Here is a 25,000-nt window from a genome sequence, read left to right on the forward strand (position 1 = left end):
ATTGAAACAGATGCACAAGCCATCCTAGGTATGTTCAACTCCAACACCATGCAATACACTAATATAATTAATGATTGCAGGTTATTACTCCTACAGCTGGATAGCCCATCTCTCCTAAGTATCTACAGAGAGAAAAATAGCGTTGCAGATAGTCTAGCCAACTATGGAGTCATGCATGCAAAGGAACCCTGTCTACTGTTTGGAAGTCCACCACTTTTTGTGACCTCAGTATATCAACAAGATCAACAAGGACTGCTACGAAGAAGGATGATCAAGACTACTTCTAGCTTATGTAATAGTAATAGTCGAACTACTACTGTACCTAGTACTTATGCTGATAGTTTGGATACTTATACTTTTGCTATAGTTAATGGTTCCTCTACAGGAGCCTCAAGGACTATTTCTAGTATTGTAAATCCGATGCCTTTAATGCATCTCCTTAACTGCTCTATAAGAGCTTGATATTATATATATATATATAATATCAACCAAAAAAAAGTCAAATTTCAACTTTATTCGACAAAGAATCACAATCTCAATTAAATCCCAACTAAATCATCCACATAATGGTTTCCTTATGGTGGGTCCCACTTCAACATGTCATGCCAACCCTTTCAGTTATGTGGGGCCCATCAACCTTTGACCTCAAATAACTCAATCGAACATTATTCAACAAAACCAAAACCTCAAAATTCCTCAAACCCAAGTTTTTTTTTTTTAGAACTTGCAAATTTCCAATGGCAAAAAAAGCAGTATTAATCGGAATTAACTACCCAGGAACAAAAGCAGAACTCAAAGGCTGCATAAACGATGTTAAGCGAATGTACAGTTGTTTAATCAACCGTTTCGGATTTTCTGAGGAAGATATTACTGTACTAATTGATACTGATGATTCTTACACACAACCAACTGGTCGGAATATACGTAAAGCTTTGTCGGATCTAGTAGGATCTGCTGAAGAAGGTGATTCCTTGTTTGTTCATTATAGTGGACATGGGACTAGACTTCCAGCTGAAACTGGTGAAGAAGATGATACTGGTTATGATGAGTGTATTGTTCCTTGTGATATGAATCTTATTACAGGTACTTTGCTTACTATTTTTTGGATTTGAATCATGGGTTTGCTCCGAATTTTGATTTTTTTGTGTTTGTATAATTTGTGGAAATTGAAAGCTTGATTGGGGTTTGAGATGTTGGGGGGGGGGGGGGAGGGAGGGGATGATGAGAGGGGGAGATTTGGTTTTGTTACTTTGTACTAAAATTTGCTGATGTGTGTCAGTGTGTGAGCAGAAGAGGATCAACCCTTAAAGTTCTTAGCAGTGTGTAGTTCTGAAATTATGGGTTCGTAATTTAATATTTGTTAAAATTTTGTGATTTTTCGCACACACACACACAGGAGTTTGAGATCTTGAAATGGGTGGATTTGATCTGTTTCTGATGACAATTCAGGTGGATCTGAGTTTCAGGGAAATTTGAGAAATTGGGAAATGGAACTTTATAAATGAGAAAAATTGGGGCTCAGGTGTTATTGAAATTGTTGAATGGGGATGAGAAAAAGTAGGCAAAAAAAGGGAATAAAGTTGGTGTTTAGAGGGATTAGTAGTTTAATAAATTTAGATTCAGTAGCTTTACCATTGACTTGAAGAGAAAAATAGTAACTTTTCCCCACAAATTTACTGAATATCCAGGGAACTTCCCCACTAGTTTGTCTGTTTATGATTTGTGGAGTAGGAATATTGGAATTAAGATATGCAAATGGTTCAATTGATCTGATATTGCCAACAATTCAGGTGGATCTGGATTTGAGGAAAAAATTCAAACTTGAGAAGGTGAATACTAGAAATAGAATTTTGGGTCCGGGAGAGGGACCCAAAACCATATGCTTCTCGGGAGGTGGAAGGTTGCGCCTAATATCACCCCAATCGCTGCTAATGTGGCTATTTAGCTACTTATTTCCTTGGAAAGCTCCTGCTAAGATGGGAAGTTGCTCGATAAAGCTACAAGTAGCGAAATAGAACGTAAAGAAAAGCTCCTGTGATGATTGGTTGAGATTAGCAAGGAAGATCAGCAAAAATTTTTAAGGCTCAAGTGGATGAGCTTTCTTTGTTTTAAAAATCTTTTTCTCCTTTCATTAGTGTGCTTAATTTTCTGTTCTTTTTTTCTCCCCCAACTAAGATCCCTAGCTATGTTACTTGCTGTTGTTGAAAAGAATGCCTTACTCCTTATTCCTTAACAAGTTGGAAAAAAGTTTCCGCTTTTAGGGATTATGAAGATAAGAAGGATTTGAGGTCTAATCTTATAGAAATTCGTTTAGAGTCCCATTCTTTGTTTTTTCCATCACATTACAGATTTCCATCCTTATTTTCCTTTTTAGGAATATTTGAAAAGCTATCCATGTTTTCTTTGCCAAGCCTAGTTCCTTACAGGATGTCTTATCGTTATTGCTTGATATCAATTTTGGTAGATTTTTTTTTACTTTCTACTTTAGAGCCTTCAGATATGGTGTTGGAAAATGTAGTTAGTTTCGTTGGCAGACACATAAGAAACAATAGACATTATTGTGGTTAATATTATTGGAAAAATAACACGCTATTGATCAACTGTTGGATTGGGTGTTTCATCCGTGATCAGATGATGATTTTAGAGAGCTTGTGGACAAAGTTCCTGAAGGTTGCCGGATCACAATTGTATCCGACTCATGCCACAGCGGCGGCCTCATTGACAAAGCTAAAGAGCAGATAGGGGAGAGCCATAAGCAAGGCGACGACGAAAATGAAGGCCATGGATCTGGTTTTGGATTCAAGAAGTTCTTACGTCGAAGTGTTGAAGACGCATTTGAATCCCGGGGTATCCACATTCCACGCCGCCATGACCGACGCGGGGAAGAAGAGGAGAGTTTTGCCGAGAGTAGCGTGATTGAGACGGAAGATGGGGATCAAGTCCATGTGAAGAACAAATCCTTGCCTCTTTCCACCCTCATCGAAATACTTAAGCAGAAAACAGGCAAAGATGACATTGATGTCGGGAAACTTAGGCCAACACTCTTTGATGTATTTGGAGAAGATGCAAGTCCTAAGGTGAAGAAATTCATGAAGGTCATTTTCAACAAACTACAGCACGGTAACGGGGAGGGTGAAAGTGGTGGTTTCTTGGGTATGGTTGGTAACTTGGCTCAAGAGTTTCTGAAACAAAAGCTTGATGAAAATGATGAGAGCTATGCAAAACCTGCGATGGAAACACACGTCGAAGGCAAGCAAGAGGTTTATGCTGGTTCAGGAAGTAGAGGTCTTCCGGACAGTGGCATTCTCGTCAGTGGGTGCCAAACGGACCAAACATCTGCCGATGCTACCCCTGCAGGCGGAGACTCTTATGGTGCTCTAAGCAACGCGATTCAGGAAATCCTGGCCGAATCAGATGGTCCAATCACCAATGAGGAAGTTGTTAGCAAGGCCAGAAAGAAGCTGCAGAAACAAGGCTACACACAACGCCCAGGCCTTTACTGCAGTGATCATCACGTTGACGCTCCTTTTGTGTGCTAATTCTGGTGTTAATCAGTGTTATAAAACAATATATCCCCTTTGTATCTGTGTGGTTTATTTGTGCTAATGCTGCAGTAACTCTTCAAGTTTGGTCTTATGAGGTATTATAGAACGGTCTCTATCATTTGGATGTGTGGTTATTTGGCTCTGTTTTTTTTTATTTTTTTTGGGGGGGGGGGGGGGAATAAGGTGCAAAAGATCCGCGGTTTGTCTGTATTGTTGGGTACTCTGGTGTAATTTAAGCATACCTGAATTGCTTATCCTGGAATGTTTGCCCCCCCCCCCCCACACACACACACACAAAGAAGAAGTTGATTCTGCAACTGCAACTGATAGAAGCAAACCCAGAAATTTGCTGAAAGTCTATGGTGCTCTTGATTTATAGCATCATTGTTGAATTAAGAATGAAAGGATCAGAAGATAACTCAAATTAAATCATCATTTGATTTTTGAAAAGCGCTTTATTTTTACCGTTCCTTAAAGTCGAGAGTTTATTGGAAACAACCTCTCTGCCTTTATAGGGTAGGGGTAAAACTACGTACACGTTACCAGCCGGGTTGGTTTTTTGTTGTTGTTGTTGTTTGATTTTCGAAAAGCCAGTAGCCACACTAATTTTTACAAGTATAAAATCATCAATTCACTATTAATCTTTCCCTTATGGTAGCATGGACCCCACTTTCGAAAATGTCCAAGTAGTTTCAAAAGCTACAAACTTTTGATTCAAATAAAAGATACATTTTTATAAATTGAAAAAATTAGATGAAGTTGAAGTTGAATTGCGTTTGGGTAGTTATAGATTGTTGGGGAAAAGTTCATTTTGATAGTGAAATTGAAGATGGAAAAATATACTCTTGAAATGCATTTCCATACCACAATCTGAAAAATTATTTCCAAATTCAAATTTTGTTCTCAATGTTATATGCTAGAACTAATATGATTCAAACACTTGTATTTTAATCACACGTTTAATTAATCGACAAAGGATATTCTTCAAATTCTTGTACAAGTTTCAAAAAGCTATAGCAATAACTCCAGCTGTGTCCAGTCTGAAGCTTTATCCACTGGGAAAGGTAGAACTACCAAAGTAAAGCAACAAAACCAGCTAAGCAGTGACCTACTTTTGTTCCTTCTTTGCTTCAGCATCACTTGGCTTTGGGACTGGTTGAATTCTCTGGTAAGGTTTCCTTGTCAATGTTTCGCCCCTTAAAGCTGCAACATATCTGTCATTTGTGTTCTCCTTTCTCTGCAGTTCACCAAGGTACTCTGCCAACCTCTCTTTATTAACTTGACCCATCATCTGTTAGAAAAATCAAACAATATATCAAGCAATTCTCCAGTCATAAGTAGAATTACTCAAAATTAAGTAAGCCAATGAGACCAAACGAAACCATGTGAATGGAAAGAGACAATTATCTTCTGTAAAGGTCAAGTCAAATAGTCTATTTCCTATGGACTATTGGAGCAAGGAAAAGACTGAGCAAGATAGAGAAGTAAACATTAAAGCTATTTGTAATTTCTAAACATCCTGCATTTGTAAGAATAATATTTAACAGTAACATCCTTTTCTCTTTGGTTCGCATAGATGCGCAGGTGGCCGATTTAACAGAAGGTGTAAACCAAAATAATGCACAACTGTTCGCAACTCGGGCTTTATTTTCAACAAAGACGAGACATATATGGGCATAAGAGTGCTGCAATTCATCTCAATGTCTACAGACTTTAACTAGAGCATATCATTCCAACAAATTAGGGAAAGAAAAAGGGTGCTGTAATATGGAAAATAATCAGCATTTGATAAGTTTTCGCGATAGCTGTCACCTAAAAGTCATCAAAGACAGAAAAGGTACAGTCAAATAAATAGAATAATTGGGTTTTAACAGTGTTGTTAAAGGCTCACTTCAGACACATTTACCGTCAAGTTAGGCTATCTAATTATTGAATGAGTTGATAGTAAATTTTCTTGCATCCGCCATATATATATTTTGTGAATTTTTCCTCATTTACTCCTTCATTTACTAAATCCATGCTTAATTCCACTTTTCATTCAAACCCCTAGTAGATCTTGACCCACTGAAGTTTTTGCTTTTGAAAATGATTGTGATAATATTTTTTATAGGTAAGATGAAGTTTTAGTTGTAACTGCACCAAGTAGGAGCAAAACATGTACACAGGAAGATTCAGATCATCCCTTAATCACAGGGAGTCTATGAAGTCCACCAAAGACTTTCATCACAAGCAAAAGCCACACATTACACCAAAGTCCAAACGTTTAAATTCTACAAACATCTACAATAAAGCAAATATTAGCTGCTTGCTTAAAGAACTTAGTTATTCCTTTCTTTCCAATTTCCAATATCGATAAAATACAAGATGGTATTGTTCTCCACATCTCCATTTTCCTTCTCAATTCTCTGCCCTTGCGAACATTCTGGTGCTGCCCTCTTACTGACCCTGGCATGGTCCATGGCAGTCCGAATATTTAGGGAACAGACAGCACACCTTCCAAATATAGATGCAGCCAAATAGTAGGTGGTAGGAGGATTCTAGATTCTCAAATGCAAAACACACCTATTGGGCAAAATAAATTTCCGTCTCTATAAGTTATCCCGTGTGAGGTAGGCCTCATGTATAGCCCAGTGAAAACATTTTGCCAACCCCTTTTGATCTACACAAGGTTTAGTAGTAGGATTTAACAGAAAACGCATATTTTTATTAAGAGTCCATCTTAAACAAGTTCCCTACATGTTTCAATTCCTCCATTTTGCGTATCAATCTAGCAACCCCGTAAAATTTCCAATCATTATAGGCTCTTAAACACCCCATTTCTCTACCACAACCCAATTTTTCTGCTGCACCAGCGGAGAATTTTGTTCACCTTATAAGTTGATCCAAGTTCTTCTTTAACCTTCTAAGTGCAACCCGATGGGTAAAATCTGATATTGTTAGGGCTCAATGAAATTTATGCTTTTCATGCCCAATTCTCAAACCTGATAAACTAAAACTCCCTTGCCCAATTCATTCAACATTATTTCGTTTGGAACATTTAAAAATGCTTTATAGCTAATAAGAATTTTTTGTATGACGGCGGTGTCCGGGCGAGCTTGGCGCACCTCAACTATTCCACCCGGTACCTTGCTACCTGCTAGTATCATAATGGCAGAAGGTACAAATACATATGAAGCACACATCAGATATTAACACTATCAATAGCCGAAGAGGAAGAATATTTCCGTACAAAAATAACTGTAGAAGGTACAACACATATGAAGCACAAAACTGATCTAGTATTATTCAACACTATTATTTTATTATTATTAATAGGCGAAAAAGAGGAAGACATACAAGGGTATCAGGGCGAGCGTTTTGACGGAGCTTAGCTTCAAGTTCAGGACTACGAGAATTAGTCGCCGACATAACGCAGAAACCAATAATCCCCGGAACGACGCCGCAAACGGTGGCGAATCCAATGAAAAACGGTTTCGAATCCCTCGTTTGCCTCACTAGCCACCTCCATGTCCCACTCTTCTCCCACAGAATCGACATCAATGATTTTCTGATTTCTCGCACCCGCTTTCGCTCTCTAAATTAAGCTGCTTTCTTCTATTTTCTAGAACATTGATTGGGAAAATGGGGAACTGAAACAAAGATTTTAAATTATGCTTTTCACCCCCAAAAGTTTGGTTTAAAGGCAATTACTAACTCTAAAGTCGTTCAAAATTACGAGCTAGAGATTCGAACTTTTGATAAAAAACAAAAAAGGTCCATATATTTGGAATTTCATTTAAAAAGATCCCTAATAAAGTATGGCGTAGAAGATATAATATGGTCTTTCAAGTTATTAAATGTGGTGCAATGTGATTAACTCAATGGAATCACTCACATACTGTTATTTGACCTGCGCCTATTAAGTCGAGATATTTCGAAATGATTGTTGATACGAATAAAGTGGGGCATTTACATCTATACCCGTTTTTTTATGTCACGTTTTAACTTGTGTCTGCTTTGCAAAAGCGTACCCGCTTTTTCGCATAACTTCAGCATACGGGGCTGAAGTAGCAAAGACAATCACGCAAAACTTCAGCATTCTAGTAGCCGCGACCTGAAGTTCAGCTCTAGAGCTGAAGTTTTTGTTTTGTAACTGTAGCTGGAGTTTTTGTTTGTAAGCTTCAGCTAGCTGGAGTTTTTATGTTGTAACTAGGAGAGCTGGAGTTTTTGTATTGTAAGTGGGAAAGTTCAGCTCTAGAGCTGAAGTCTGAGGCAATCACTACTGTTTTTGGTGTTTCGCGGTTGATCAACTAGAAAGAAAAGAGAACTAAATAACTTCAGCTCTAGAGCTGAAGTTTTTGTTTTGTAACTGTCGAACTTCAGCTCTAGAGCTGAAGTTATTTAGTGTAAGATAGTTTGTTATTGGCAAGTTGGAAGTGAGATTCTTCCCACAACGGAAGAAAGAAGTTCCGTGCCTGTCATGTGAAACACTCCCGGGACTGACCTTACTCGTACCGTGCCTGTTAGCCTCAGAACTGATCATTATGAAATAGCACATAACATGCACGAGATTGTCTCAACAGGCACGAGATTGTCTCAACGGGCACGAGATTGTCTCAACAGGCACGAGACTGACTCAACAGGCACAAGATTAACTCAACAGGCACTAGATCCTAGAGTTAATTATTTATTTGAATTTTAAATTCAAAATTCAAATAAATAGTCGTGTCTGTTTGTGAAACAAGACATCTTTTCTGAAAGGGTCTATTGGTTGCCTATAAATACACAAGAATTCCAACGAAGTGGAGATAGAAAATCACAAGTGTTATTGCAGGCTTTGTTGTATCCTGAAGAGAATCGTTTTGTATTTTCCCTAAATTAATATACAGGCGATAACTCTTTAAGGACAGTCGATTTTCACGCCTCAAAGCCAATTTTATTTATTATTTTCTAACAATCTTAAAGAGTTATTCTGCTATGGAGAAATTGATGTATGTTGTTGAGAATCCGAAGGAGTTCATCAAACTTGATCGCTTTGATGGAACGAACTTTACCCGTTGGAGAGACAAGATGATATTCTTGTTGTCCGCTCTCAATATCTACTATGTTCTTGATTCTGCCTTGCCTCCGGTGCCTGAGCCCACAACAGAAGATTCTGACGTAGTCAAGGAAGAAAGGAAGAGACGAGAACATGATGAACTGTTGTGTCGCGGCCATATTCTGAATACTTTGACAGATCGTCTCTATGATCTTTACTGCAATCTGAAGTCGCCAAGAGAGATTTGGACTGCTCTACAAACTGCATACCAGAATGAAAAACGAGGTATTGACAAATTTCTGGCTCTGCAGTACTTTGAATTTAAAATATTTGATACTAGGCCTATAATGGATCAAATTCATGAACTGCAAATCTTAGTATCAAAACTAAGTGATCTTGAAGTTAAAATTCCTGATGCACTTCAAATAGGTGCTATTCTTTCGAAATTGCCTTCCTCGTGGAATGACTATAGAAAGAAAATCGTACATTCTATGGATAAAATGACTGTGGAACAATTTCGTACTCACATTCAAATTGAAAGTGAGACTCGTGCACGTGATGCTATTAGTCAGCCTTCAAGTTCCGCAGTCAATTTTGTCAGTCAGAATGATTCAGGAAGTGGGAACAAACATCTGAAAGTTTCCAAAAAGTCTTCTTTTAAAAAGAGAAAGAACTTTAGTTGTCATCATTATGGAAAGAAAGGCCATATGATTCGGGACTGCAGATATAGAAAGGCAGGAATAAATTTCAATGCAGGCAAAACCGAAAAGTCTGGAAAGATTAAAAAATCTGGAAATTCTGAAAAGGCAAACGTAGTGGAAAATTCTGCCCAAGGACTGGTTGCCATGGTTTCCGCAATGCAAATTGGTATGGTCACAGAGTTGAATGTGGCTACCGCTGCTACAAATACTCAAGACTGGTGGCTAGATTCGGGTGCTACTATTCATGTCTGTTATGACAAGAAGATGTTCAAGACATATGCAGAAGTGCAGGATTCTGAACAAGTCTTGATGGGAAACCATGTTGCGGCAGATGTTGCTGGAAAAGGAAGTATTGAGATTAACTTCACATCTGGCCAGAAGTTGACATTACTGAATGTGTATCATGTTCCTGATATGAAGAAAAACTTAATGTCTGCTGCTTTGCTGTCAAAGAAAGGCTTCAAGATAGTTATTGAGTCTGATCATGTAATAGTGTCTAAGAATGTTGTTTTTGTTGGAAAAGGCTATAACTGTAACGGCATGTTCAAATTGAGTATTAATGAAATAAATTATGTTTCTGCTTACATCGTTGAGTCTGATTCTTGTTTATGGCATGTTAGACTAGGACATTTAAATTTTGGCTCCTTGAATTATATGTCCAAAAATGGTTATATCTCATGTAAAACTCAACATATAAAATGTGAAATTTTCATACAAGCAAAGATGACAAAGAAACCATTTCGTAAAGTTGAAAGATCCACAAAACTATTAGATTTAATACATTCAGACTTGTGTGAATTAAATGGAGAATTAACTAGAGGAGGCAAAAGATATTTTATTACTTTAATAGACGACTTCTCTAGATTTAAATATGTTTACCTACTTAGAACTAAGGACGAAGCTTTTCAAAAGTTTAAAGAATACAAGTCTGTTGTGGAAAATCAAAGGAGTAGGAAAATTAAAATTATTCGAAGTGATAGAGGCAGAGAATATTTTCCTAACGAATTTAATAAGTTCTGTGAAGAGCATGGCCTAATACATCAAATGAGTGCCCCTTATACTCCTCAACAAAATGGGTTAGCGGAAAGGAAAAATAGAACTTTGGTGGATATGGTTAATGCTATGTTACTTAATGCACATTTGCCACATAATTTATGGGGTGAAGCACTACTAACTGCATGTTATATTTTAAATAGAGTGCCTTCAAAAAGTATGCATATTTCGCCTTATGAGCTTTGGAATGGTAGAAAACCAAATTTAAATTATTTTAAAGTGTGGGGGTGTATATCCTATTATAGAGTACCTGACCATCAAAGAACAAAATTGGGTCCTAGAGGAATTAAAAGTGTTTTTGTAGGATATGCACAACACTCCAAAGCTTATAGACTGCTAGATCTAGAATCTAATGTCATTATAGAATCTATACATGTTGAATTTATTGAAAATAGATTTATAAATGACAATGTTGATGAAATGACTGAAATAAATGGAAAACGTATTGATGCTAATAAATTGTCGCTTTCTGAAATTATTAAAACTAAGGAAAGAAGTGATGATATGCAGATAGAACCAAGGAAAAGCCAAAGAATAAGAAAAGAAAAACATCTTGGTTCTGATTTTATTTCTTCACAATCTATAGTATTTCTTGTTGAAGGAGATAGGACAAACGTTTGTAATCAAATTCCAATTGTATTAAATGTTGAAGAAGACCCAAAGACGTTTCAAGAAGCAATGTCTTCTAGAGACGCTGCTTTTTGGAAAGAGGCCATTAATGATGAAATAGACTCAATTATATCCAACAACACTTGGGTTTTGGTTGATCTTCCTCTTGGATCAAAACCTATAGGTTGTAAGTGGGTCTTTAGGAGAAAGTACAATATAGATGGTTCTGTCCAAACCTTCAAAGCAAGATTCGTTGCAAAAGGTTTCACTCAAAAGGAAGGCATAGACTATTTTGATACATATGCTCCTGTTGCAAGAATAACATCCATTAGAGTCCTTTTATACTTGGCCTCTATCTATGATCTTTACGTACATCAAATGGATGTTAAAACAACCTTTTTAAATGGAAACCTGAGTGAAGAAATATATATGCAACAACCTGAAGGTTTTGTTCTTCCGGGAAACGAGAAGAAAGTTTATAAATTGATAAAGTCTCTTTATGGGCTTAAACAAGCGCCTAAACAGTGGCATGAAAGATTTGATAGTGTAATACTATCAACCGGATTCGTACATAATAATGCAGACAAGTGCATTTACTCTAAATTTACAAAAGAATATGGAGTAATAATTTGTTTATATGTCGATGACATGCTGATTTTTGGTACGAATCTACAAGGAATTACCGAGACCAAGAAGTATCTAACCTCAGTTTTTAAAATGAAGGATTTAAATGAAGTTGATACTATTTTGGGAATCAAGGTCAAAAGAGATAACAAGCAAGTGACTTTGTCACAAGCACATTATATAGATAAAATCCTTACTAAATTCAGTCATTTAGGAATAAAGGGGTATAATACTCCTTATGATTCTAGTGTTAAGCTAACTGCAAATACTGGAAGAGCAGTAGCACAGTTGGAGTATGCAAGTGCGATAGGTAGTATGATGTATGCAATGCATTGCACTAGACCCGACATTGCATTTGCTGTTTGTAAACTTTCAAGGTTTACCAGTAATCCAGGTAATGATCATTGGAAAGCAATAAGTAGAGTACTTGGATATTTAAAATATACAAAGCACTTAGGCATTTGCTATAATGGTTTTCCTAATGTATTAGAGGGATATTCTGATGCAAGTTGGATTACAAGTGTTAATGATAATAAATCCACATCAGGATGGATATTTACTCTAGGCGGTGGAGCCATTAGTTGGGCATCCAAGAAACAAACATGTATTTCCCATTCTACTATGGAATCTGAATTTATTGCATTAGCAGCTGCTGGAAAAGAAGCAGAATGGCTGAGGAATATGTTACTTGATATAAAGTTGTGGCCACAACCTATGCCAGCCATTTCCATATTCTGTGATAGTGAGACTACAATGTGTGTTGCTCACAATAAAATATATAATGGGAAATCGAGACATATAAGCTTGAGACATGCTTATATAAGAGAATTAATTACAAATGGAGCTATAGCTATAATATATGTGAGATCAAATAAGAATTTGGCTGATCCACTTACGAAGCCATTAGGTAGAGATGTAGTACAACAAACTTGTGGAGGGATGGGGCTGAGACCCTTAAATTAAATACAAGGAATAGGAACCCCACTTTGAGTTAGTATACACTCTAACAATATAAGTTCAATGGGTAATAACAAGTTACTTGTATTGTTTAAGCACTGATCTCCTCTTTAGGAGCCCTAATTCTATTGTACTACTTACTGTTATATGAGGAGTTAAGGAGTTGTTAAATGCTTGTTATAACAGGGGCATAAAGACAAACTCCAAAGTGCATACTGTTACATGAAGAGGTTGATTAATCTTAATGGAATTATTAATGTCTGGAGTAACAGGGACATATTAACTAATTCCACCTATATGAATATTGAAGTGGTGCCGTTTCTAGCAAGATTTAAATGGTTGATCTTGTAAATATTTATGAATTCAGGATGAGCACATGGCCGTAAACGTACTAAAGCGAATACTGGATTTTCTAAGCTACTAGATAATGCTGTGTGTGTGGTATTTTCGGTTTTGGTACAAGGAGTTGTGGTTCAAATCTTAAGATACCAATAACTTCGTCAAAACTTTAATATACTTACACTAATTGAAAGTTCAAATCTGTAAAAGATACTTTCAATTATTCACAAGTGTTATGAAGCGAAATAACAAACTAGTGGGGGATTGTAAGATAGTTTGTTATTGGCAAGTTGGAAGTGGGATTCTTCCCACAACGGAAGAAAGAAGTTCCGTGCCTGTCATGTGAAACACTCCCGGGACTGACCTTACTCGTACCGTGCCTGTTAGCCTCGGAACTGATCATTATGAAATAGCACATAACAGGCATGAGATTGTCTCAACATGCACGAGATTGTCTCAACATGCACGAGACTGACTCAACAGACACGAGATTGTCTCAACAGGCACGAGACTGACTCAACAGGCACGAGATTGTCTTAACAGGCACGAGACTGACTCAACAGGCACGAGATTAACTCAACAGGCACGAGATCCTAGAGTTAATTATTTATTTGAATTTTAAATTCAAAATTCAAATAAATAGTCGTGTCTGTTTGTGAAACAAGACATCTTTTCTGAAAGGGTCTATTGGTTGCCTATAAATACACAAGAATTCCAACGAAGTGGAGATAGAAAATCACAAGTGTTATTGCAGGCTTTGTTGTATCCTGAAGAGAATCGTTTTGTATTTTCCCTAAATTAATATACAGGCAATAACTCTTTAAGGATAGTCGATTTTCACGTCTCAAAGCCAATTTTGTTTATTATTTTCTAACATTTAGTTCTCTTTTCTTTCTAGTGCTTGTGTGTTCCAGTTCTTTTCTTTGTTCTTTAGTTTCTGCTTTTTTGTCTTTCGTTTTGTAATTTTAAACTCCAGTTATTTTTTGCTTACTAAATTATTAATACTCTTGAATTCAAATTTTATTTTAAACAAGTTCCCTTCTAAACCTACCTGATACAGATAATGAACTATCAATATACAAGCATATTCAGCATAAATTCTTATTATGAGTAGAACAACAACTTCAAAGGTATTATATTACAGAATACATATGTACATTTAAAGCAAACATAAACTGTTTCAATGTGTGCTGAGCACCAAAAATAAATACGTACTACATAAAAGGTAAAAGTTAGAAGGAGGAGGAGAAAAATGGCTAAGGTTATTTAAAAAGTGGGTACAAATTAAAAGTTTTTTAAAAAAATGAGTATATATTAAATGGGGGCGACCAAATAAGGCGCCCGTGCAATTTTTACGAATAAAGTCGGGATTTTATAAACCTGTGAAACTATTTTAATATTGAACCTTAAACATACTTCTATAAGCCTTTCGAATCTAATCAAATCTTTAGAAAAAAGATTTTTATTATCTCATACTAGCATACTTCAGCCCTTTCACGAAATTTTCAACCATGGAAGTAATGAAAAAAAAGGTTATGTAGTTAGGACCATCTGTTTTATTCATTCGAATTTTACTTCTATAGAGATGAGAGGTTAAAAATGAAAGTGTTCGCAACACATATCGAAAGGGTACTAATTAAGCCGACCATTAATGACTAGTTAAAATAAAAGTGATCTGATCCCCTATTTAATCAGACCGCTATGAGAAAGATAAAAAGCAAACACACACATATATATAAAATCAATTGATACAAGTCTTATATGGTGTTTTAATACTTTTATTCATGGAGTGCTCATAAGCATATATTGTCGTTGACTTCTTTTTCTTTACCCTTTTTGAAACTTTGAATACCTTCATTGTCATTGGCAAGAAATTATTTTTAAAAAGGTAATCTTTTTCTTAAACTAGGATCATATGAATATTCACTATTTTAGTGGTTCAACCTTAGCTGTTGTAATCAAGCCTGTCTTTATCTTGTCATAATTAAGTTTCTTATTAGAACTTCTCTATTTTTAGCACTTTAATTTATATCGTAATAATTTCGCCTTTAGAGGGGTGAGAAGGTTGTGGCAAGTAAGAGAAACTTATTGTCTTAAACAAACAATGTTAAGATACAAATAATTCGCAAATTTCTTTTTCTTTATTAATTGGTAATCATATGAAATAAATTCATATTTGCAAGAACTTGAAATTGTCACCTTCAATTATACAACACCCTATGCTACATATTGCATTTAGAATAGCAAATCCTCAAAGTGACATTTTCCTACTTAATTTTCCAATTAGAAAAAATGTAACCAAAGAAGCTGGCAAATCGGAAAACGCGTTTAATGTGTTGGTTAAGTAGATATTATCAAAAGCTAAATTTTTAACATCTTGATAGCTAACCGAGCATAAAGTTTAAGAAAGAAAGAGTTTCAGAACTTGTAGTCTTAGTTCTTAAATATGTCATGATATTTTTGTGACCATAAAATTATATCATTAATGATTAAATTAAATAAGAAGTTTAAGTTAGATTATTTCTAAGTATAAAAAGATCACATCATTCTTTTTAGAATAGACAAAAAGAAAAGTGTGTCATGGTGAAGACATAATAATCAAGTAATAAAAGCTTGGTCTCTCTAAAAGCTTTGAGCTTTAGATGAGATGGACGTTAGATAAAGCAAACATAGATCTTAAATTCGAGTGAGATCGCCCCCCATTATTAAAGAGAGTTTTCAAATGTTAATTTAGCAATAAAAAAGAATCAAGTTCGCACGTGAGGGAGACATAATGAGTGATTTTGCCACATATTCGAGATAGAATGAGCTTTTGCAGTCAGATATGAATACTTGTCAAAAAAATAAAAATAAAAGGAAAAACAGTTATTTAATAATGCTTAGGAAAAACGAGATAGTTCGCACGCGCTAAAATATGAAATCAATTCAACCCCTATTTGCACTTCTTTGAATTTTTCACGCTCAAATATAACACAACCTATGCTACAAATTCCACTTAACATAGCAAATCCTAGTAATGAACCTTTCCTACTAAGTTTCCCAATAAGGAAAAGAATCAAAATGGAAGATGGCAATTCAGATAATGCATTCAATGTAATGCTTAAGTAGAGATTGAAATTTAAACTTCCAACACCTAATGGCATACCATAGTAAGTCATACCAATACCAAATCCAACACATATCACTGTTACTAGTCGACGAAAAGACCAATTTCTTTCCACCAACATCCTGATAGCTGAATATAGATCGACTGTGTTGTTGTCGAGTACTTCTTGATTTTCAAATTCAATGAACGATCCGAAGAAACTCAAGGTTAAACTGCTTCTTGTTGTTGGAGGTGCAATGCTTTTCAAAGTTTGGACAAATCCCTCTTTGTTGCCTCTGATATAAAGCCATCTAGGAGATTCAGGCACTATAAAATAAACTAAAAATGAGTATAAAATTGTAGGCAAACAAGTCCAAAGGTAAAGAATTCTCCATGTAGAACCTCCGTTTATAAATGCCAAAGTTGGTAATGAAATAAATCCCATAGTGAAACAGAGAAAACCAATGATTCCAACTTGGCCTCGCCATTGTCTTCCCACGAGCTCTGTGGACAAGACAAGTGCGCAAGTGCCAATTGTAGCTCTTCCAAATCCAGAAAGAAACCTCAAGAATGAATACATCCAAATATTGGTGGAAAAAGCAGTGATTGATCCAGTAACGGACATGAGAAGACATGACAAAACCAACATGTTTTTTCGTCCAAGTGACGAGTCAGCTAAGGTGGGAAGTTCTTGGAGGGAAGGATGTCGGGGGTCTATTTGGAAACAGCCTCTCTACCTCAGAGTAGGGGTAAGATCTGCGTACACACTACCCTCCCCAGACCCCACTAAGTGGGATTATACTGGGTTGTTGTTGTTGTTGTTGACGAGTCAGCTAAGGTGGAGAGAAGGAAACCTCCTGTAAGCAAATACGACCTAAGAGTTAGGAACAGCAACGCGAAGTTAGAAAATTCAATGTGTTCAAATTTTGAATGAGCTATGCAAGGGTATTCAAAGTTTGTTTTTTTCATCAATAACAAGTAATATTTTACCCTATATATACTATAATTTTTCGTCGAAAAGTGTTCAGTCGACCACTCTTAGACATACATAGCTTCGCCCCTAGTTAGGAGTGAGTACACCATAATATATATGCAGAAATTCTTGAAGAGTAGTATACATATTACTCCATCTGTTTCATTTTATGTGAATATACTTGACTGAACATAGTATTTAAGAAAGAAAGTAGTTTGGAACTTATATTTTAAATATATCATAATATTTATGTGACTATAATATCATGTCACTAAGAGTAAATGTAAGCTCAAAGTTAAATTATTTCTAAACATAAAAATATAATCCCTTTCTCTTCCCAATTTATGCGGCAACATTACTAGTATTTGGAAGTTCAAAAAGTTCTTTTGACCATTTTTTTTATATATTTTGAATTATTAACTATTATGACTTATAAAACTCCATTTTTATGAAGTTTTAAAATATATCAAATATCATTTCCAATTTATTTTTTATAAAATTTATATTCAAATTCATACCAAAATTAAGTATTTTAATTCTTGTACTCCGTATCTTGCTACATAAAGTGAAACAGATGAAGTATTATTCTTCTTAGACAAAAATCTTGTATAATAAAATGGAATAGATGGAGTAAAGTTAAATTAAATTTCCGAAAAACTCAAAACTTCGAATCTATTAAATTTAAATAAAGGATCCATCTCATACCTAAAAAAGTAAAGTGGTCGAAAAAAGTGAGATAGATGGAGTATATTTTTGACTCATATATTGGAAGAACTCAGAATCTCGAATCTATTAAATTTAAATCATGAATTCGTCTTGTACCTATAAGACATTCCATGAAGAAGGAAGAAGCAGGAAGGCCGGCGATGACCGAGCCACGACATTGTAAAGATCACTCTGAAACAACTGAAATATGTGCTGGTAAATCCCATGCCCATGCATCCTTTTCAAGATTACAAAAATTGTTGTCAATGGAAGAAGAAGAAGAATTGCAAGAAATACAATGCCAAGATGGTTGTGCATCAGTAAAAACACTAATAAATGTTTGTTGAGCATCAAAAAACCAAGCAAGAGAGACAAATATGGCTTGCAAAAATTGAGTCCAACCAAATTCACCTATGCAATTTTCTATTGTTTCATCAAGAGATGATCCTGATTTTCTCTTCAATTTTTTGTCATTACTTAGGAATGGTTCTGTTTTTTCAGCCATTTGATGAATGTATAATACATAGAATGTCTATATGTAATTATATATACAATTTTTTTTATTTGCAGTCCTACTACGAACTGAGTAGGAAATGACTAGGAGCTGATGTAACTCCGACAAAGGAAGAGATCAAACATTGAAGCGAGTTGGACTGGTTTGTTTATGTTTTTTTTTTTTTTTTTTTGGGTTATGGCCAGTGTTTTAAAAGGCGTTTCTGGGGCGAGCCCTGGGGCGAGGCGTACCAAAAACGCCCCGGGGTGGGGTGGGGGTGGGGGAAGTTCCGTAAGGCGTACACCCAGAAGTTCGAGGCATACGCCCGGACGAGTTTTTTGGTTGAGGCGAGTTTTTTGAGACATCTTTCTAAAAAAGAATTAAAAACATTAAATTTAAAAGTAAACTTTTTAATATTGCTAAAAGCCCGAAATTAGAAGTCTTTCCCAATTCTTTCCGCTAGTCTACCTCTACCAAGAGCAAGGATTTATCATTTTTTTTTTTGCAACATAAAACTTTATTCTTCTCCGTAAGTCAAATTCAACAGGTTTGTTCCTTCCTCCATGTAAAAATTTTATTATTTTGAACTCATTACTTTCCTCTCTTTTTATATTTCACTGTTAGTTTGTAAATATGTATGCAATTAGTTTTTTAAGTTCAGTGCTTCTCTTGCTCTCTTTCAAAATGTTATATGGGATTATATGTATGCGTGCTTTTATATGTATTGATTATATTTATATATAATTTCACTTATTTATTCGGGATTTATAATTTCATTAGATAATATTGGATTTCCCTTATAAATAATTATTTGGGATTTATATGTAATTTCACTTATATAATTTCACTTTATTTGGGACTTCTATATAATTTTATTAGATAATATGGGATTTATATATATATTTAAAGATAATATGAGATTAATTATATATTTCACTTATTTATAATTTTTTTCAAAATTTTATGCAATTTTACCTATTTAATAATATTTTTTATAATTATATTATTTTATAAAATATTAAATACTCATGGGGCTTACGCCCCGTGCCTCGGGGCTTACGCCCCGCTGAGGCATATGCAAAACGCCTTGCCTTACGCCCGCGCCTTTTAAAACACTGGTTATGGCTACACAAAAATTACTTTTTTTTTTGGAATCAGTATTAAGCATGAAAATTTCAAATTTCACTTGTAATTGAATTTAAGAATTTTTCGAAAAATTTTAAAAAGTTTTTTTTTCTTCAAAATTTTCACTGCAAATCAATTATAAAAATTCAAAAACAGTTCCAAATTGTATTCATATTAAAACGCAACGTTAATTTTTAAAAACCATTTTCATTTGAAAGTTTTTTTTTTTTACCTTTTTCCGGAATTTCTCAATTCTTATGTACAAAACGCCACTTATATTTCTACACTCGTTGGTTAAAATTAATTATCGAATCGAATCCTAAAATTTTGGTTTTGGCTTTCCAATTTCAGTAATTTGGTTAAGTTTTGGATTTAAGAACATTGGTATATAATTCAGTTTTTGGTTCGACTGTTCAATTTTCACAAAATATTACCGAATAAATTAAACACAAATAACCAATATACACACACACACACACCCATATATATATATATATATATATATATATATATATATATGGTTCTATTTTATGATATTTTTTTTTCTTTTTAGTCGGTTAAAAAATAATAACTTTTTATATTTTAAAATAATTTAATTTGAAACTCTCAATTTAATGATGTAGGCATATGAATTTTATTAAAATTAAATTCATAAAATAATTTGGATTTTATTGGTCCAAATAAATATTATGGGCTAGTATAATGGATATATATATATATATATATATAAGTCTAATATATATGGGTTAAATAAAGGGAATTTTTCATAAAGCACCATCTTTTTGGTCTAATTAGCCATTTATAGATACTCTTTGCTATATTACGTGTTATAGATACCTTTTATATTTTTATACAATGTATTTCATGTATTTAAGTTGTTGTATTCATTAATACAACAAAAAATATAGGCGTAAAATCTAGAATTCTAGCTAAGTTTGACATGTATTTAGCTGTATTCAAGCGACATTAACATTAAATACAGTAATGTATCTGCGCTAAAAATGGAAGGAAATAAAATCACATGATATTCTCCTAATTTAACTCAACGAACTAAAACGATCCCTCATTAATCTGTATTTGAAAGATACATAATAAAGATTATAGCTGAATAAAGAGAAATGCATATGAATAATACATTTGAATACAACAAAATACACCTTAATTCATTTGAATAAAACACTTGAATACAACAAAAATACAACTGAATACAGCTGAATAAACTCTTGAATGCAACAAAATACAACTAACTTCTGCTGAATAAAATAGTTGAATATAACTAACTACAACTGAATACAGTTGTATAAAACGCTTGAATACAACTAACTACTGCTGAATAAAATAGTTAAATACAACTGATTAAACCTGAATACAAGTGAATACAGCTGAAGAATACATTCGAATACAACTGAATACAAATAGGCGATTTGGGCGATCTAGAGAGAGAAACAGGCATATGGCTTCGCCGGCCGGCGGCCAGTCATTAATTCTGGCTGGTCAGCCCTGTAACACATCTACAAAAACCCTTTGTTGGGTTTAGGTTTTCAAGGGATGCATAAAGCATTGGAAGGCTTTCTCAAAATGGAACCCGTCGGACAGTGGCCTATCCTCTTTTCCCTTTCTGCTTCTGCAGCTATGACATCTACAGTAAGTCGTAGATTTACAAACAAACTTCTTAAAAATCCTTCTTTTTTTCTTCTCCACTTTCATTCCTCAGCCTTGTTATGACTTATTTAAGGTTTTCTGATGATAACGTTGGTGACACGGAGCAGAAAATTGAGAATTTGGGTGAGAGAAGAGTTAAGAAACTAGGGTTTGTGGGAGAAGAGAGTCTGGTTGTATGCAAACAGAGAGAGAATGTATTGGGGTTTGCAGATACGCGATAATTATGTGAGAGAAAATACAAAAAGGGAGAGAGAAAAATAATATTTAGCATATATGGTGCCTTAATTGTAGGATGTAACTATATTTAGATTTTTTGCTATAAAGGATAAAAGGTATTTATAGGATGTAATATTTTAAAATGGTATTTATTTAAAATAAATAGGGTACTAAGGTTTTCTATAGGGTGTAAAAATTCCTTAAATAAATAAGTCTTAATCCATTAGGCTACCCATTTTATTGGGCTACGAGTGATGAGCCCACTTTGTTAAGCCCAAGATGCCATCTTCCTAGAGGCCCAGTTTGGTACCACGTGTCAAATGACGTGGCACACCAAGTCAAACTAAAGAGCCAATATGTTCGTGCCACGTGTCAAAATGACAAGGCATGCAAAGCCAAATTAAAGGCCAATGAAATCGCGCCACGTGTGCAAGTGACATGTTCTGGCCAATCAAATGCGGCCTTGTCACACTTCAATTTGATTGCTCGAAAAGAGTTTGTTCTTACCATAAATTTTCCCTCCCAAACTATAAATAGAGGTCTTCATAACCCAGAAAAGACACCAGAATTTATAACAAGAAGCAAGAAAGAGCTCGTGGATCAAACGCTGCGAATTCCTCCACAAATTTCAAGCTTCAAGGAATTAAGTTCAAGCTCAAGAACGAAGAACAAATCAAGTTCAAGCTCAAGAACGAAGAACAAATCAAGGTCAAGTTCAAGCAATCAAGCTCAAGCTCAAGAACAAGATCATCGTTCGTGGCAACAACTACATATCTAAGATCAAGCTCAAAGGCCTTTGAATTTATATTGAAAAAGTAGAATTAGAGGAATCATAGAGATTGTAACACTCATATTATTTGAAATCAAATACTCTGATTGTCACAATATTTTTCGGTATTGATTTTATTTTCTTGACTCAAATCTATTGTCTACATATGATATTGTTTGACCAAAAAGTGTTGAGCTTTTTTTTAAACCAATTAATGATGAAATGGAAGGCAAATCTTAACCAAAGATAATTAACTCTAGATCAAAGCATGTTGAATACAAGAATCGAATATAGCCGAGTTTATATATCTCTTCTTAAGATTATTGAAAGATATCAAACATAAATGGCAAGCTTATATCTTTGATATATTATTCTGCAATGTAAGAGCAAGGAAGGAAAGAAAGGAACGCCATTGATAACTATGAGATCTATCTTTATTGACTCAGCAATGATGATTACAAGGATTTGCAATCGAAATCTAGGCTTTTGCTTTGTTGTTGAAGGTCTCATCCTGTTGTTCTATCCCACTCTCTCCTCTGAGAGTCAGTCCCTTTTTTTTGTCTTCTTACCTTCTATATATATTATAAATGTTCCCCTTTGTCCAACGATCCTTAGCCAAAATACCCTCTCTTGAATATACTTTTCGTTGTTCCCCTCAAGCATTACGACATATGTTTTGTCGTACAACCTTTCTGATGGCTTGATCTCGACAGTGGCCGAGATACTCATCGTTATTATGCCTTGTGGATAAGACCACGACTCAGTCGACCCTTTACCATTCCTTTTAGCGCTAATCCACGTGTGGTCAGATTTTGACCCATACAATTAGTCCCTCCGCCCGTTGGGGTTGCCTCTTGGCAAGCTCGGTGGGCGGAATCTGTTGATTCAAATATTGGGAGAAATATGAACGCCTTATACTATGAGCGAGATCCTCATGGTGAGGTAGCAACGTGACACTTCAAGAGTTGCATCAGACCGTTACGTCAGTTTAGAATTGGATAATCACGTCAAATCGGGATGTCATAAATGCTTCCCATGCATCATTATGAAGCACGTTTCCCAGGCATCGTGTCGTTTCTCGTGCCCTTTCCATTTTCTAACTGGCGGCTCTTGGTTTTCCCGCTCAGGGCATTTATATCCTTATGAATAGAGGGGGAGCCTCTCATTTGAATGTGGTGCATTATTTAAGAAAGAGCTTTGCAAACTTTCTCCCCCTTCTCTAGTCTCTCATACTTCTGCTTCTGCTAGAATTCACTATGACTATTGTCTTTTTTCCTTTATCGTTTTCGTTTCTTTCGATCAAAGAAAACAAATGGATAATGCTTTCTCCTATTCTAATAAAGCTGTTGGTGCTCCGGTACCGGAAGATGACATATCCCTACTCGAAGAGGGAGTGGATGTAGTGGAAGATGAGGGGTTTCCCAGCGGTGGATGAGGTGGTTTCCCGCCCAGAAAAGACGAGGACTAATTTTAACAGCCCTGTCGGAGATGAAACACTACCGACCATCATCACCATCGTACCACCACCACCGGACCAATAACCGGCCTCCTAGTTGGAGGTTGCCTTACAAGGGCAGGGACTCTCCTACGATTTCACCCTGGCCAATCAGAGGGTGACACTGATAGTGCGAGGGTGACGGTGGAAGCACTGAACAAGGAACTGGCAGCCTTTGGACCTCTCCTATGGCAATCGATGGTCAACAACGATAGCAACTCCCCGTTAATGGACCCTCAAACCCTCAACAACCATATTCTATAGAGCTTCCAATCCTTACCATTCTTCCCAAATCTGATGAAAGAGGACCCAGCATCAGAGTCGGTCTTCATCACGATCGATCAGCCAATCCAAAACAACCCATTATCTTCTGCTCCAAAAGGGAAAAGCAACTCACCACCCCTTCAGAATATCCAGAAAGGAATCTCCAAAGTTTGGAGATACTTAAGAAGAAGAATGCCTCAGAAGAACCAGAAATGCCTTATGCCACACCAAGGACAAGCTCACTTCTCCTGGACTCAGTGAGATCGATAGAGTTCGGCATGGAAGCAAGTGAGATAGTAGTGGTGCTATGCCTCAAAACAATAAACAAGTGTGGAATGAGCCTAGTCTCAGGCCAAACACATGGTCTGTTGAAACCCCTTCTAAACCTAACTCCAATTTTGAGTCTAAAGAGGAACTCCCCCCACTCCAAATGTTGGGTCTACAAGGACCAAAGAGCCCTCACGAGGGAACTCACCAATCACCCACATCTCTAATGATGAACTACATCATATGCAATGTTAGGGGTGGAAACAACGCCGAGTTCAAACGTCACTGTTTAGAAATGGCGAAAATGCACAAGCCTGCCATGCTTGTATTGCTTGAAACAAAAATGGCAGACCACCAACCCTTAGCCCATAAACTCCAATTCGATATGATCATCCAGTCTCCAACAGTAGGCCCATCTGGGGGTATCGTGTTTTTGTGGAAAGAAGAGTTCATGACTGTTGAAGAAGCGGCAACTACCCCCAAGGTATCCATGCAATGGTAAAGGTAAGTCCAGACTACCCTCCATGGCTCTTTTCTGCTATTTATGCTAGCAATCTCTTAGTAAATAGGAAGCTCCTATGGGAGCAACTAATTACAATATCAAAAAGCATAAAAACAAATTGGTTTATAGGAGGAGATTTCAACGAAATCTTAAAGGCCAGGGGCAAATTTTGGGGTAACCCTATAAACATGAGCCGCATCAACCTATTTTGGAACTGCATAAATAAGTGTAACATAATAGACCTAGGCTATAAAGGAAGTAAATACACTTGGACTAATAAAAGGTACAGTAACAAAACCTCTCTAATTCTGGAAAGAATAGATAGGTGCTTCGCTAATGAAGGTTGGATTGAGTAGTACTCTGAAGCTACTGTACTTCACCTCCCTAGGACCCACTCAAACCACTGACCTTTGCAAATTAACCTGGTAGGGCCTCTAAACAATAAACCATCAAGGCCCTTCAAGTTTGAATCAATGTGGGCTAGCCACCCTTCCTTCCCCAACATCATCAATAGGGCCTTCTCTGACCAATCCACCCTTCTTCAATCTACTAAAAGTTTCAAGACTCTGGTAACCACGTGGAACCAGGAGGTCTTTGGA

General features: G+C 35.8%; 2 protein-coding genes and 1 pseudogene across 2 annotated transcripts; 1 reads left to right on the plus strand and 2 right to left on the minus strand.

Annotated features, from left to right (window-relative positions):
- Positions 1 to 631: 631 nt before the first annotated feature.
- LOC104238864 (metacaspase-4-like) lies at positions 632 to 3,669 on the plus strand. The gene is made up of 2 exons (XM_009793355.2): positions 632 to 1,083; positions 2,632 to 3,669. Exons 1-2 carry the CDS (start codon positions 738 to 740, stop codon positions 3,537 to 3,539), a joined length of 1,254 nt encoding a protein of 417 aa, XP_009791657.1. The 5' UTR covers positions 632 to 737; the 3' UTR covers positions 3,540 to 3,669.
- A 737-nt stretch (positions 3,670 to 4,406) lies between these two features.
- Positions 4,407 to 7,190, minus strand: LOC104238865 (uncharacterized). The gene is made up of 2 exons (XM_009793357.2): positions 6,882 to 7,190; positions 4,407 to 4,836 (listed from the first exon to the last, which is right to left on the minus strand). Exons 1-2 carry the CDS (start codon positions 7,080 to 7,082, stop codon positions 4,654 to 4,656), a joined length of 384 nt encoding a protein of 127 aa, XP_009791659.1. The 5' UTR covers positions 7,083 to 7,190; the 3' UTR covers positions 4,407 to 4,653.
- An 8,402-nt stretch (positions 7,191 to 15,592) lies between these two features.
- On the minus strand, positions 15,593 to 18,113 carry LOC104218230 (organic cation/carnitine transporter 3-like; annotated as a pseudogene).
- Positions 18,114 to 25,000: the final 6,887 nt, after the last annotated feature.

This window comes from Nicotiana sylvestris, chromosome 1 (genome assembly GCF_000393655.2).
Source record: "Nicotiana sylvestris chromosome 1, ASM39365v2, whole genome shotgun sequence".
NCBI lineage: Eukaryota > Viridiplantae > Streptophyta > Magnoliopsida > Solanales > Solanaceae > Nicotiana > Nicotiana sylvestris.